The 14,509-nt window shown below is 44.0% G+C and overlaps 1 protein-coding gene across 9 annotated transcripts in view; it reads left to right on the top strand.

Annotated features, from left to right (window-relative positions):
- LOC116439140 (TPA-induced transmembrane protein-like) overlaps positions 1-13,343 on the top strand; it is a 37,563-nt gene extending 24,220 nt beyond the window's left edge. For 6 of the 9 annotated variants that reach the window (XM_032098276.1, XM_032098278.1, XM_032098279.1 and 3 more), the window contains 4 exons: positions 44-2,299; positions 3,781-4,116; positions 8,854-9,165; positions 9,695-10,706. In XM_032098276.1, coding sequence (XP_031954167.1) covers positions 2,248-2,299; positions 3,781-4,116; positions 8,854-9,165; positions 9,695-10,026 — 1,032 coding nt within the window. In that variant the 5' untranslated portion in view covers positions 44-2,247 and the 3' untranslated portion in view covers positions 10,027-10,706. Of the gene's footprint in view, positions 1-43; positions 2,300-3,780; positions 4,117-8,853; positions 9,166-9,694; positions 10,707-10,729 lie in introns of those variants that run through there. The other 3 variants (XM_032098284.1, XM_032098283.1, XM_032098285.1) reach the window with 3 other exon arrangements.
- The last annotated feature ends 1,166 nt before the right edge of the window (positions 13,344-14,509 follow it).

Below are 14,509 nucleotides of genomic sequence, written 5' to 3'. Positions count from 1 at the left end.
GTGACTGTGCAATTCTTGTATGTCCTTTTTTTCATTTACTCAGAACTGAAGAGAACATCCTGGTGAAACAGAAAGGAAGAAAATAATACAAATCACTGTGCTTTCGAAGCAGTAGTTGCACAACTACTTCTGCCTAATTTATCCCCAAGCTTTCACTGTTTTTGGAATGTGGCTGAACCTTAGGCACGGTGTGCAGTTCTCAGAAATGAGGACATTGTGCAACTGAAGCAGAAGAGCATGGGATCTGACTGACAAGGAAGGAGAAGGTCTGTAATCCACCAAAAGTCTATGCAAAGATGAACAGAGCAGGAATACATACACTTAAAGAGACACTCAACATTTTTAAATAAGTGGCTGGTTTAATGGATCTCTCATTATGAATAAAATGTTATGTTTAAAGTAGTTAATCAACTGCTGCTGTTGTCTGGTCCCTGGAGAAAGGGGAGTGGTCCGACAGATGCTGCAGCAGTTGGATGCACATGCAAGCACCGACGCATGAAGGCCATTAGGGAGGTCCCTGCATGCTCAGGTTCCCTGTGGCACCTGGAGCTGTCAGGAGAAAGGCAGAGCTTGGAAGGAGCAGACCGCATACATGGCTCTTTCTCATCAGGGATGCTGTAACAAATTAAAGCCAACAAATTTCTCCCACAGGCGTAGCCATCTCTGTCCTTTGCTAAGACTGAAATTTTGCTCTTCATTGAAAAGTGTTTCCTCTAGCAGCACACAGTTTTTAAGGGTTCTGGAAGATTAGAGTGTTTCTGAGAGAAAATAAGTTGGTTAAATCTGACAAGAATATTTCCTACACACATTTCCTACAGAATTGGGACTGCAATTCTTTTTAAAATCAAGTGTAGTTCATTTTGTGATCGCTAAGTGGCAATCTCACATTTTGATCAGGCCAGAATGCCCTTCCAGAAATTTTGCAGGAAAGTGCAACTATGAAAATAACTCAAGAAAAGGAAAATGAGATACCTCAAAGGAAAAAGACAATAGTATGAAGCAATTGCATTTTGTAGACTTGTGGGAATGAATTCTTGAACCTACTCAAAAGCACATCCAAAATGTTTCTTTAGAGGAATACTGATATCCGAGCTGTTTCTGTTTTCAGATTAGTTAGCACCAAGTAGAGAAGGAGCCATAAATGTGAAAGCATGTTTGAGAATTTTTTGTGTCACTTTATGATTTGGGCCCACAGGCTTGCAATCGATTTGCATAATTCAAGGCTAGTCTGTGCAGCCATTCAGCTGAGAGAAAACATTTTATTTGCAATCACAGTCATTTGGAGTAGTAAGAATTTGCAAAAATGTAAGCCACCTCATCAGAAATCAGAAACATGAAACACAATTTACCAGTAGAAGTTTGATTAGCAAATGAGGTCTCACAGTCTGGCTGCTGCACTGGGCCATAAGTGAGCCACCTGTGGCAGAGAGTTTGGCTGGTTTCAGCAGTGTGATCACAACCCACACAAAAACGGGAACACAGGCATAACAATGACAAAGCAAAAAGGCACAAAAACAATGACTCAAACAAGTTGTGTGACCTATTTTTATGTCATCTCAGGTGACAGTGGAGGGGAAAGGGTGTGTTTGTGGAAGGGCAACCCTGTCTTTCCCAGGGACAGGGCTGGGGAAGGATCATGGACCTGTGGAGATGGTGGGAACCTCAATGGAGGAGAGGCGAGACCAAGGCTCTGCTCTTTCCCTGAGGCCCTGAGTCCTCCTCTTGGCTTGCTTTGATCTCCTTAATCTAGAAAAAGAGTTACGTTACAGAAGCCTCAGCAGCTCCTGGGTCTTCACTGATTCACACAAAGGGTGCAGAGCCCTAACCGAGTCCTCTGAGTTATATGTAGGGACATTTGAACTACTCATTGCAGCATGGCCTTTCCTGGAGCTCAGGTCAGGGCCAGGGTGGCCTTTCCTCCTGCAACCCACAGACACTGGGTGCTGAGCCAGTTTAGAAATCTGTGCTTGTGTTTGGGCACTTACGAAAACCCAACCTTATGGACAGAGTGCTTGTGAAAAAACAGGACCCCTATGTGCTTAGCAGCACAGTTGGGAAAACCTGAGTTTCTGGCTCTGACATTTGTTGTTATATCCCCTAAAAGTCATAGAGGCTGGAGGTTTTTACAAGCTTCGATTTACTGTAGCTGCATGGAGGGAATGTCCCGAGAGTAAGAGCAAAGCATATAAAAAAGGGGAAGTGGCGCTCAGTGGATCAGTCGCTCGTCTCACTGAGCACACAGCTAAGATGATGATGGTCACTTGCCTGCTCCTCTCCAGCATCTGGACCGTTGCTCCAGGTAACTCCCTTGTCTGTCTGGGTGTCTGTGTCATTATCCTAACAGCATTAGGGACCTCAGTGCCAGCCTCATTCTGTGCTGCTGGGTGCTGCCATCCCCACCTTGCACCCTCCTGGGGCAAGCCCATTGGTGACACGGTACTTGTGGCACTGTGCTACTTACCTGGGCCTTTGGACGTGTCACTGCTGATTGTGTTGGCAGCATCCACTTCTTAATTTACCACCAGTGTTTTTATAAGTTAAAGAGAGATGTATAAATTGGTTGCAATGGGCAAATTATAAAGCAGGCAAACTGTGCTTGTGGGTATCTGCTCAGGCCATCAAAAGCATGGGTGTATTACACTGGTTTTGTACTTAAAAGTCATGTAGAAAAGGCTGAATTAGTTTCAAACTAGTTCCCATGATCATGGTTTGTAGTCTGCCTATGGCACTGCTGAGATCTGGAAAGCAAAGTGACTGGTACATCTTGGCAACTGGCTTCTTGGTCTTTGGTGGAAATCTGCCTGGCCACAGTCACAGCCAGAATCTCAGAGCACTTTGTCGAGTGGGTTAACCCAGTGTACCTCTGGGGACTGCAGACAACTTCACTCCTCCTTAAAGTCTGCAAAGATGTTTCCCTTTCTTGTAAATTGAATTATGTTTTCAGTGCTGCAACTGTTACTGTTGGTATCTCCCTTCCCATGCTGACATGCACAAATAAACTTTGAAAACTATTATCCCAAGAGAACTGTGGAGCTGAGCTGTCAGCTTCACCTTGCCTGTAGCCTTAACAATTTTTTCATGTCTACAAACTGGAAGAGGAGACCGATTGTTTTCTTCTTTTCTCTGGAGACTTTTAATACCACAGCATTTATGCTGTGAAAGTTTTCTGCTTCAGGGCTTTCAGTAGGGTCTCTTCTGCAGCTGCTTCTCAGCAGCATGACTTCTATGCTAAGAGGACAGAAGTATTTGGCCTCAGGTCCTCCCTACCTTGCTTTTTCCTTCTGGTTTTCTGTTCTTTGCCATTCTCTGACAAGTGTGAATACACAGTGTATAGTGGGGCACGTAATAATTTTTAGCAGTTTTACTGATTTGCTTCACTCCATGCCACTGGAGGGCTAAGAGGATGGTATTGGGCCAACAGCTGTTTGGTCATTAGCATGGCTGGAAGTTTAGGGAACCTCTCTGTGGGTACCCGTGGGATAGCAGTCCTAGTAGACAAATCAGTGGCTCCCAACACCAGAGCTGCCTTTCTCAGTGGTGCTCTCTGCAGCACAGGTATCAGGCTGGCAAGATACTTGGTATGAGAGTGGCAAGTCCAGTGAAACTCTCTAGGTATTCTTTCATGCCACATTTTCAATTTTTCGCTGGATGGAGGGATAGAGAAATCCTCCAGAGTTGCTCTGTTTAGAAATGAAGGTAAGGGACTGCGGGAGCGTCGGCTGGGGTTGGGCTGCAGAAGAGTGTGAGAAATGCTGAGTGTGGCACCTGCTTCTCCCCCAGCCTCTGTGCAGGTGATGAACAGAAAGGTCCAGTCAGTCCAGGCAGGAGGAAATGTTACGTTTTCATGCCGGTCAGTCACGAAAGAAGATGTGATACAGGTGACCTGGCAGAAGGAGACAGATGGGGCTGAAGACAACATAGCAACTTACAGTACGATGAACGGCCAAAAGATAGCCAAGGCCTATGTCAGCCATGTGAGCTTTGCCCACAGCGAGTTACAAGCCTCGGCCATCTCCCTTCATGGAGTCACCCTCCAAGATGAAGGATGCTACAAATGCATCTTCAACACATTTCCCTCGGGGGCTGTCACCGGCAGGATGTGTCTCAAGGTTTATGGTAAGGCACTGTAATTGTGTACGGGCACTCATCTGAGGATCGAATCATTTTTCCTGTGAAAAACCTTCCCTAACATTGCTACACTGATGCAGGAAAAATGGTTCAGCTTTTTCCCTGGCTCTCTCCCTCTCTGGTTTTACCTCTGATGGGAAACCAGCATTCAACAGTTCTTTAATTTTCTTCCCTTTCAAGTCAGCAACAGCGAGATTTAAAACTGACGTGTAACCCATGACTTCCTCCAAGTTTCCCTGGTCCTGTGCTGTGCTGACAGCTGCCTGGCCACAGCCACGAACCCCATGTCCCTCTGCTTCCTTTCACTGCTTCTCTCACCTCCTAATCCTGGAAATCAGGCAATTTTTAGCTTGCTCTGCATTTGGTTTTAAAAAAACTGCAAAGTATTCAAAAGGCAAAGAGGCACATGTATGACCAGAATAGCTGGAAGCTCATTTTGAAGCTAGAGTAAAAATAACAGTAGTTGGGCTGGGGTCAGGAAAAGGATGCAAAAAAAAAAAAAAAGAAGGCTGAAATACTGTACAGCTTGTGGGATTTGACACATGAATATCTTAAGCAGGTCAGCATCAACTAGCTTAAAGAAGAGAGCTGAAACGAATCATGAGTCAAGATGGTAATATTTGTCACCTCCATATGAAATAATCAACTAGCAAGTGCAACCTGAAATAAAGACAAATGAGGAAGTCAAAGAACCAAGAGTGATAAGCTGCTTATCTCTTGAGGAAAGCTGCTGGGTTGTGTCCAGCTGAGAAAGCTGAGACATTAAAAATGCTCTGAAGACACCCTGTTGGCTCCTGGCTTTCTCATGCATGAGACTGCTGTGGGGACATCGGCCAAAGATCATATCCCATGTGGAGAGTGTCATTGTCTGTGACCTTTCACTGGTGATATGACCCCTGCAGAGTATTTTGTTTAACCCTAGTACCTTCTGCTGACAAGGACACAGACACATATGTCCACACACATGTCTCTGGAGTCCTGTGTGTGGAGAAAGGAAGCTCCTAACTTACAGGGGAAAGGAGGTGGTGGTGGAAAATACAAGGGAAAATCAAGTCTGGAACAAAAGTTCTTTTTCCCCTCTTCTGGGAAAACTCCTAGGACAGAAAAGAGAAATTAGGAGAAATTCATGCAGTATTTCATATATCAAGAGGAAAGTTCCTAAAGAAACCCAGTTCTGAGTCAGTCAGAGGGTAAACACTGACTATATATTACAGGAAAAACATGGAAATGCCTTGCAGAGGGATCCCATTCTTTTTTATCATGTAAATCTAAACACAGAGATTTCTTTTGATTTTTTGGTTTGGTTTGGGTTTTTTTACCCAAGTAGGGGAATTCCTTCCCAAAACCACCAAACTTGTGGCTATGGTTCATCCTTCACCAGAGCACTACTTCTAAAAAAAAAAGGGATGTTTTTCTGCTGCCACACACACTCATGCAAGCATCTCTTCCTGCATCTGATGAAAACACATCAGCTGAGAAGGGCTTAACTTCTCTCATAGGCCTCACAGGCCACTGCCAGAGGCTGCCTCACCAAGGTCATGGTGGCCTCCCTTTAATGTGCCGTATCAAACCTGCCCTCAAGGGTCACCTTGAACAAACTGAGTATTTGGCACTCTGACAGAAGATTTTAGGTCATATATGGTTATTGCATTGAAGTTAATTTATACAATGCTACCTAAAAGCCACAGTCTTGCTCCTTATTGCCCAACTCTTAATAATGGGAACAACTTGTCTGAACAAGCCCAGAGGGTGCCCCATGAGGGAGAGTGAAGCCAGCAGGCATCTCCCAAGGCTCAGAGGTTCAGGGCAAGGTGAGAAAATCAGAGTCACCAGTTGAAAATGAAACGCTGCCATGTCTTTGCCCTCAAGAGGGGACTGCCAGGGAGTTTACGAGCTGGTGATTGCCCGATTACAGCAGCCTTCACAAGTGCGGCTGTTCCGGGAGAGACGGGCACCATCGCCACGTGATGAGGGGAAATGAAACCACGTAAGAACTGGATACAACACTGTGAAAAAAGAAACAGGTATGACTGGAGGGATGTCAGACCTGCCTGGCTGAAAACAGCAAACCCAGGAAGAAGCAGAAATTTCCTACCCTTCAGCAAAATCCATTTTGGAACAGAATAGTTTCAAGCAAGCTTGGTGGGTCTCTTTAAACAGACTGCTCCCTTCCCCCTTTCCCCCCCCCCCCGATGGCTGGAAAAAGCTTTCTGTCATCACAAGGCACACTGTGATTCCTACAATCTTTTATCATTCCCTATAACACCACTGCTAAGACTTTAAGCATAAAAAGCATATCATGACCAGATGGTCCCCCTCCAATCACGGAAAGCCATTACAGAAAGTCCCTTTTTCAAATATTTGAGAATGCTGACAGAGATCAAATTTGGGAACATCTGCAATACTGATCTGCAAGAGAGACTAAAGCAAGTACTTGCAAACAACCTCTTATGCAAAGACTTTCACTGGAAACAAATATCTTGATGAAAGGCAAAAGAAGCAGTTAAGTGTATGCATCAAACATAAACAGCCAGCACATACTAGCAAATAGTGTAGAGGGACTTTACTGCAAAAGCAAGCACTTACAGGTTTTGATAGTGCATCTGTTACAGACATTTGCTAGAGAGAAGCTCAGCCCTACAGGATCATTCCTTGGGGTCCATTGTGAGAAGAGAGAGAACTGCTTAGTCAGAAGAAGAGCAGCTGTAGAGTGCCTGTGTCTCTGGCAAGACACTGAGAATTTTTTCTCATCCTCTATGGTAACATCTGTGACTTGTCCCTTTGATTGTTTTTTAATTTTGCAATGTAATATTTGAAGTTAATGCTGTGGGTGGATATGTTATTTTTATGCATCCCGTGAGTGAAAGAAGAAGTTCAGAGATCATTTATTAATTGAAACATAACTTGTTTGTGACACTAGTCTTTTCATACCTGGGAGATTTTGAGAAGTTCCAACTGAAATCCCCCTACACACTTTCCTTGTTTTTCTCAGAGGTTTCAGCAACTCTGTGGGGGTTGAGTTTTTGTCTATGAGTGATGCAAAACAGGAGAAATAGCAGCTTATTTTTTCTAGGCTCACACAACCATAATAAGTGAATGAGGTCAGGCTTGTAAAAAAGTCAAACAAACAAAAAGCAGCAAAATTGTTGATATACAAAGTCTTGGTTCCACCCTCTGGCAGTTATGGCTTGGAGGACACAGACAACCTCTTGAGGTACAACTGGAATTGTGCTAGGAGGTCATAGGTGCCATTATGCATCTGGCACAAGCCTTTTCCCCTTTTCACAGTGCCTGCTACACTTCACAGGCAAATCTTTGTTTACCTCACGAAAGGAAAAAATCACTGTTTTTCCTAAGAAGAATAAAAAGAAGTTTGGTTCACTTGTTTAAAAGCAGAATTGCCAAATGATAGTGGGATGTTTTAGTGTTGGGACAAAAAATAATTTCAGCATAAACATTGCCACTTAGCGCTGTTATTTTTCTTATGTAAGTAGTAATATACACATGGAGTTCTACTGATTATAGTAATGGATACTTTTTTAATCAGAGGGCATTCGTGGTACCCCAGACTTGATTGAAAGTAGAGCTGCCACTGCACTGAAATGGTTAAAAAAAGTAATATTCTCAGAAACAGAGACCTAGAAGTAGAGTGTGGTTTGGACCCCTATTCCATCAGCACATGTACTGAAGTAGAAGGCAGGCTGGTGAGCTGCCACACAGAAAGCCATGGATTGCACTCCCAAATGGAACTGCACGCCTTTATAGATACTGGCCTGCACAAACTGACCCTATCAAACTGAGCAAAAGCCTGAACTAGACAATCTCCAGAAGTCCCTTCTGACCTAAATTATGGTATGATTTTATGTCAAAGGATAAATAGGTGACTTTTCCACACGGGACCGATGTGTCCTTATGTGTTCAGTTCTCACCTGGAGTTCTATCCAGGTTGAAAGCAGCTTCTTGAACTTCTCCCCTTTATCTATTCCTTGCAAATACAGTTTGTATAAATAGGAATCAACAAGTAGACTTCATGTGAGTGAGTGAGCATGAATGATGCCTGTAGTTCATCCTTCTTCCAGACTAAAATGAAATGTGACAACATCCGCAAATCTTCTGGAGTGAGAGAGTTCAGAAGAGGTGATCTTTAATGAAAGTTTTAAGGGATACTATGATGCACCCAAAACCCAGTACAAGAGGGAACAAAGTTATACAAGCACAAACCCTCCACAGGTGAAATCCCATGGTGTAACCACATACAAATTCACTATTACTGTCTTGCATAAATAAATGCATTTAGTCCTTTGATTTGCAACTCTACACACCTCAAACAGCAGTAAAGATAATCCTGAAGGTAATTTTAAAGGAGAATAATTTTAACTCATTAATGCAGTTCAGCTCTTTCAGAGAGAAAAGGACATATGACTTCACAGTTTCACTACCTTCTGCTTTTAACTCAGCCATAATCACCACTTCTCAGTTGGGATGTTGCTGCTAGTAACAGAATTGAAACAGATGCTTCGACCATCTTGCCCTTACTTTTGTCTAGCTCTTCACTTCCAGACTGCTGTCCGATCACTTTCATGTTTATTTGTCACTGCTGGGGCTTTGGGAGGGGGGAGGCAAGATTAGATAGCAAGCTTGTCCTCCAAGAAAATTGTAAATATAGATGCTCTTTGCTCAAACATGGGCAGAAACTAATGGACTTTGTCACTTTGTTGTTTACAGCCATCTCAGACCCCAAAGTGGAAACTAAGCTTATACTCAGTCCAGACAAAGCTGAGGACTCTGAGAAAATGGTGGGGATGAGCTGCTCAGCAACAGGGAAACCAGCTCCAAAAATAACCTGGCACCTTCCCAGCATCCTGCAGCAGAAACCAAGGGAGTACCACATAAAGTTCAGCAACCAGACTGTGACTGTCATCAGCAATTTTACCCACACCCACTCCAAAATCCTTCAGGAGTACCCCATCACCTGTGTGATCCAACACCCTTCTCTAAATGTGACCCTGGTCCTGCCCACAGACAGCCTGGAGCCAGGTCAGTATGTAACTCTGCTCCTGCTCTGAGTGGAGCAGAAACTGCACAACACCTCCTGGGGTTGATCAGAAAACTCCGCAGAGGGTTGGGAGCAGGTGGGGAAGGCACCTGGAAGAGCAGCTGTGGCTGGGCTTGGGAGGGATGGAGGAGGTGCCATGGAACATCCAGATGCCCTGGGCAACTGCACATAATGTCTACTGCTCATCAAGTCCTCTCACCCACCATGGTGTCCCCCAGCCTCTGTCCCTGTGAAGGACTATTTGTGACAGGGTTCCCTGTCGTGTAGCGTGACACACTGACAAGACGCTGGGTAGCTCAGAGAGACTGAATTCTGTATGCCTGACCTTAACATCAGACCCCAAGCATAAGTCTGCTGGCAGTGCCACTTGAGTGCATCATGCTGAAATGTGCTCCCAGTGCCCCTATCCACTCCATTTCACCCCAGGGAATAGCCAAGGGATGTTTGAATGGGGTTTTGGGTTAGATTTTTACTTCCTGCACAAACTGAATCCCTGTGCTTTCCCCACAGGTCCAGACAGCAGCATGGTACCGGCCATTGCCATTGCAGTGGGGGTCCTGGTCCCCCTGACCTCCCTTCTCCTTCTCACCTGCCTTATCTACCCCTGCCTCAGGCACCTACATGGCCCAGAGGGAAACCCAGCCTGGCCATGCTGGGTAGGTCTGCCTTTCCTCAGGGTGCTGCCGGGGTCACCCCCACAGGTCATGGGGCTCAGTACCGTGACCTGGCTCTCCCCAGCCACACCAGGGCTGCCTGCACACTGCCCAAGCCTGGCTGAACCTGGGCTGGAGATGGACACAGGAATTAGCCCCCAGCCAGACAGCTGGGAAGCAGAAACCTGATTCTGCATAGCCAGCCTACAGGTGCCCAAGAGTGCTGGGAGCTAGAAAACATTCACTGTGCCAATGACAAAGCACGCTGCAGCAGAAGCATCACTCTACTACTATATTTATACACAAAATAGTTGTGGAAGCAGTGGCCAGGACCTTGCACTGGTCTTCTGCAGCTCCTAAAATAATCTACTTCAGCACAGCCAATGCAGCTTACAAAGGCAGCAGCTTTGAGGATGTGTGTCAAACAAAATGTGGTCTTGGAGGAAAACCGTGCCTCTCTGAGGGAAGTCCAGGGTCCCACACTGTGGCACCGGCTGAGGCACTGATGGTTGTCCATGGAGGCTATCCTAGTGCAGGGAGTGCAGGATACAAGCTTGAGGTGGGGGTAAACTGAGTGAAGTGGCATCATTTCAGAGAATCACAGTCCAGTTTTGTGAAGGTTCCTCATCCTCTTTGCAGTGTATGCCTAGCATGTGCACCCTGAATTTTGGTGAAAATCCTGGAGAAAAAGAAGCAGTGGAGGAAATGCAACATGTCTTCCAGGGGTGTTATACCTCTAGATCCAAGCTGAAGACTACTGGTGGGATTGCAAGGGGGTTACAGAGAGATGCAAGGACTCATTTGGCAATACAAATATCCAGGATCTTTAGCCTCGCACTTAAAACATCCATATATTTTGAAAAAATAAACACAACAACCTCTCTTTCATCAGGTACTTCCTGCCTGTACCAAGGCCAAGAAGTGCAGGCAGTATGGAGCTGCAGGCAGGTGGGCTCCTGTGGTGTCCCCCAGCCTCAGTGCACCACTGAACACCTGAGAAGCTCCCCACCCTACACATGCAAGAGAGAAACTCTTAAAATGGCACCTCAAGCTTCCAAGGAAACCTCCTGTGACTTTATCCCAGAGAAATACAAAAAAGGACAATTTATAATAGATATTTATTTATTTTGTTACACTATAATATTCTGTTTTGTAAGAAAAAAAATGTAAAGTATTTATTTGAAACGCATGCTGGCTGTGTGGATCCATTTAGTGGAACTTATGCTTTGTATTTTTGGGGGGTTTGAACATTGTTTATTACTTTTTGATATTTCAACATTGCAAACTCAAAAGTGATGGGGGATTGTCTGAAACAAGGCAGCATTTTGTAAGGCTGCCTTTGAAAGGGTTGCTGATGGACCAGGAGCTGGGCTGCAGAAAATCCATGGAACAGCCTAGCACACTGCTCTGAACTTCAGGTGTTGAACTTGTTCCCTAAAGGGCACAAGAGATCAGGCCAAGACTGCAGCCAGCCTGAACTTATAACCCAGGTGCCAGGAGCAACAGGCTTCAAGCCAGGAGTCATGAGGGAGTGCCAAGTCTGATTTCCAGCCACTTCTCCTGGAAAGCAATGTAAAAGGCACATAGATGATTCCTTCTTCCCTCATTCTCAGGGCTTTCCACAGTGCCTTGTGTTTCCCACCCAGCATCCCACCCACCTGCAGGAGGAAGCAGGGCAATAAAGGAGTAGTTGCAGGGGTAGTAGGTTGCCCAGTACATTTTGTTTGTGTCCTGGTGTAGTGGCAGGTGAGTGCAGTAGGGAGCAGGAGGCAGGTAGGCCTGAGGAGGTGGGTGCTTTATTTATTTCCTTATGGGCAGATAAATACCAGTGCAGGGCAAGGAGTGTTCTCTATTCTGAAAATGCTTTGTTTATAACCAGTAGGTCAGATCTGAGCTCTATGAAGTCTTGTAGACTTAGGGAAGAGGAAATGAGCCCACCTGGCTGATGCTGGTCTTGTGGGAAGCCACCAGTGCAGGCTTCCCGGAGCAAATGCATGTAATCTGGTTTTTCCTCATCCATATATTTCAAACGGGCATCCCACATGACTCACTAAGTTGTGGTCAAAAAGCCAAGTGAACTAAAATGAAAGCAAGTGGGTGAGAATGAGTAAATCTGGTCTCTGCTATCAAATACATTTTTTAGGCCCCCCCTAACACTTAGTAATAGCACAGTTGGTGAGTGAGGGGAAAGGGGAACTGGCTGCACCTGTTACAATTGGGGTTTTTTTCTCCTTATCCCCCAACTGTCAAAGGAGGAAGTAATGGTTTGTCCAAACTTTTCCACTATTGCAGCTTCATTTCTTCCTCCATGAGGGAAGACGTCAGGAGAGAAGAAGGATTTCCCCTGGGCTTGGGGAGGGCAGGAATGGGAGGAGAGCCCCTGGCACCTTTCTTGAGTAGGCTGTGTGGCCTCAGGCCTTGCCATTCTGCAGAGTCTGCACTTGCAATTTAGAGCAGTTTATTTGAGTTCTAACATGAGGTTTCTGCTAGTGTTTAGACTAAGGTTTTGTTGTTTGGTTTGTTGGGGTTTTTTAATAAAAAAAAGAAACTAAACTCTTGCAGAAACAGGGAGTTTGGACATGGGTAGAGAAAAGGATTTCCTGAGGGAAGAGAGATAGGCACAAGGCCAGTGAGAAATCTATTCAAACCCAGGAAAATGACAGAGATTATCTATTATTGTTTTCTACAAGCTGATCACCTGGAGTGTGGGAAAGCAGGGCTTGGAGTCACAAAAGTATCTGTTTATGTGTGGGACTGTGGTTTCTTTTACTTTTTAGCTGAATGTAGAATTTTTTTAAGCTTTTAGAGGTTTCTGCTTATGAACATGATAGGTCCAGAAGCTGGCTTACAAGAAAAATTCTGTACAAGACTTATTTTTCATTCAGGATATCAGAATGAGAACATGACATCCAGATACAGAACACTTAAAACCAATACATGTACTTACCTTCATGCTATACAAAGCCATCTACTAAGATGCAGTGCCATAAAATGCTGAATGCTACTGCTGGGTTTTTGGCTTCACATAGCAATGAAATGAATGCAAGAATACAGACTGTGGATAATTAACAGTCTGATAGCTATGGGGGGAAAAAAGAATATGGAAAAGATACAAACCACCTTTTGTGGAATCAACAAAAGCGTGACTGAGGAACTCAGAAGTTTTGACTATGAATGATGAACATCGTAAATGCTGTTATGAGATTTCTTTGTGATTATTTTGTGCTTGTCTGTCCAGTTACTTCTGTTAACAATTTGTAAGCAATTCCTTGGAGGTTATATTTTGAATGGGTTTATACACAGACCGAATATTTGTTTTAATAAATGTGGGATTTTAATAAATGGGTGGGTGTGATCCCCAACATCTTTTGTCTGCTGTGGCCCTGCATGACTGTAGGTGAGGTTGGTGTGGAGCTTGAGAGGAGAAAAAATAAAACTGGTAGGATATTTAAGTGAAATAGACTGCTCCATTTTGCTGCTCCAATACAAGCGATATGAAGCAAGTTAACTTTGTAAGCAAATGGAAGCAGACCATATTTTCAGAATAAATTCTGTGAGAATGTTCTGAGCTACTACTGCCACCAAAAAAAAAGTCTAGGATTTTTGCCTGTTTTGAGGCTGGGCAGTTGTCATTCTCACCCAACTTTGCCTTTGGCCACTTTGTGTCACTGCATTTTGTCTAGCCTAGGGACAAGTGGTGTTGATACAGAGTATAATTTCTCCTAACTGATGGAAAAGGGGCAAGAGGGAATGCCACCTTCCTGCTTGCCTCTCACGTAGATAAAACTGGCTCTGGGTAATGTGTTTCTCTTTATAAAGCAAATGTAGCCTGCACCTCTCAGCTTTGGGATCCTTTGACTCTGACATTAGCCAGTTTGGGTTAAGGTTTTAACTCATGTAAGAAGTGTCCTTTTTAACTGTTGAGATACAGATATAGATAGATAGATATAGATAGCTATAGATATAGACATATATATAAATATATATATATATATATATATATATATATATAAAATGAAGGTTCTTCAGGCTGTGTAAAATGTCCATGTTTCTGTTTTGGCATGCCAGGGTATTGCAGAGATGTATTGTGTTGGTATTTTTTTCTGCCCAGATACTGGGTTCCTGGTTCTAAGAGAGCAGTAAGATGCAAGCAAATTGCCCCAACAGCTCTGGCTGAAGATATGACTTTGAAGTGTAGCTGAAATGTTTGCCTTAGATATTTTATAGGCACTGGCTGAAATAGGAAGAATATTCTTCTTCTGAAACCAGTGCTGACAGAGGCATGGGACTAAATTTGTACAGTGAAAAGAAACTTTGTTTTGGTGATAGACCTTGAAAGCATCATTCATCAATTCTCTGTTGCATGACCCTGGGGGAATGATTCATCTAAATACCATGCCAGTAAATTTTCTTATGAAATCAGACATGGAAGAAAATATAACCCATTGTTTTTCATTCGATTTTCAGCACTGAGCCTCTGGAAATCAGCTGAAACAAGAGAATTGCACTAATTGATTGCATTTTTCTCTTTATAAATGAGACGATCAAGCCAGGCAGATACAAATCAAGCGTATTTTTGTTTTCACTCTCAGTACACCAGAAATTGCTCATATTTTTGGAAGCCTTACAAAGGGCCTTTTCATATCTCTGCTGCTTTCATCTTTGGACATAT

This window comes from Corvus moneduloides, chromosome 2 (genome assembly GCF_009650955.1).
Source record: "Corvus moneduloides isolate bCorMon1 chromosome 2, bCorMon1.pri, whole genome shotgun sequence".
NCBI lineage: Eukaryota > Metazoa > Chordata > Aves > Passeriformes > Corvidae > Corvus > Corvus moneduloides.
Note: the sequence above shows the minus strand (reverse complement) of the source record. Positions and strands in the feature narration are given on the sequence as shown.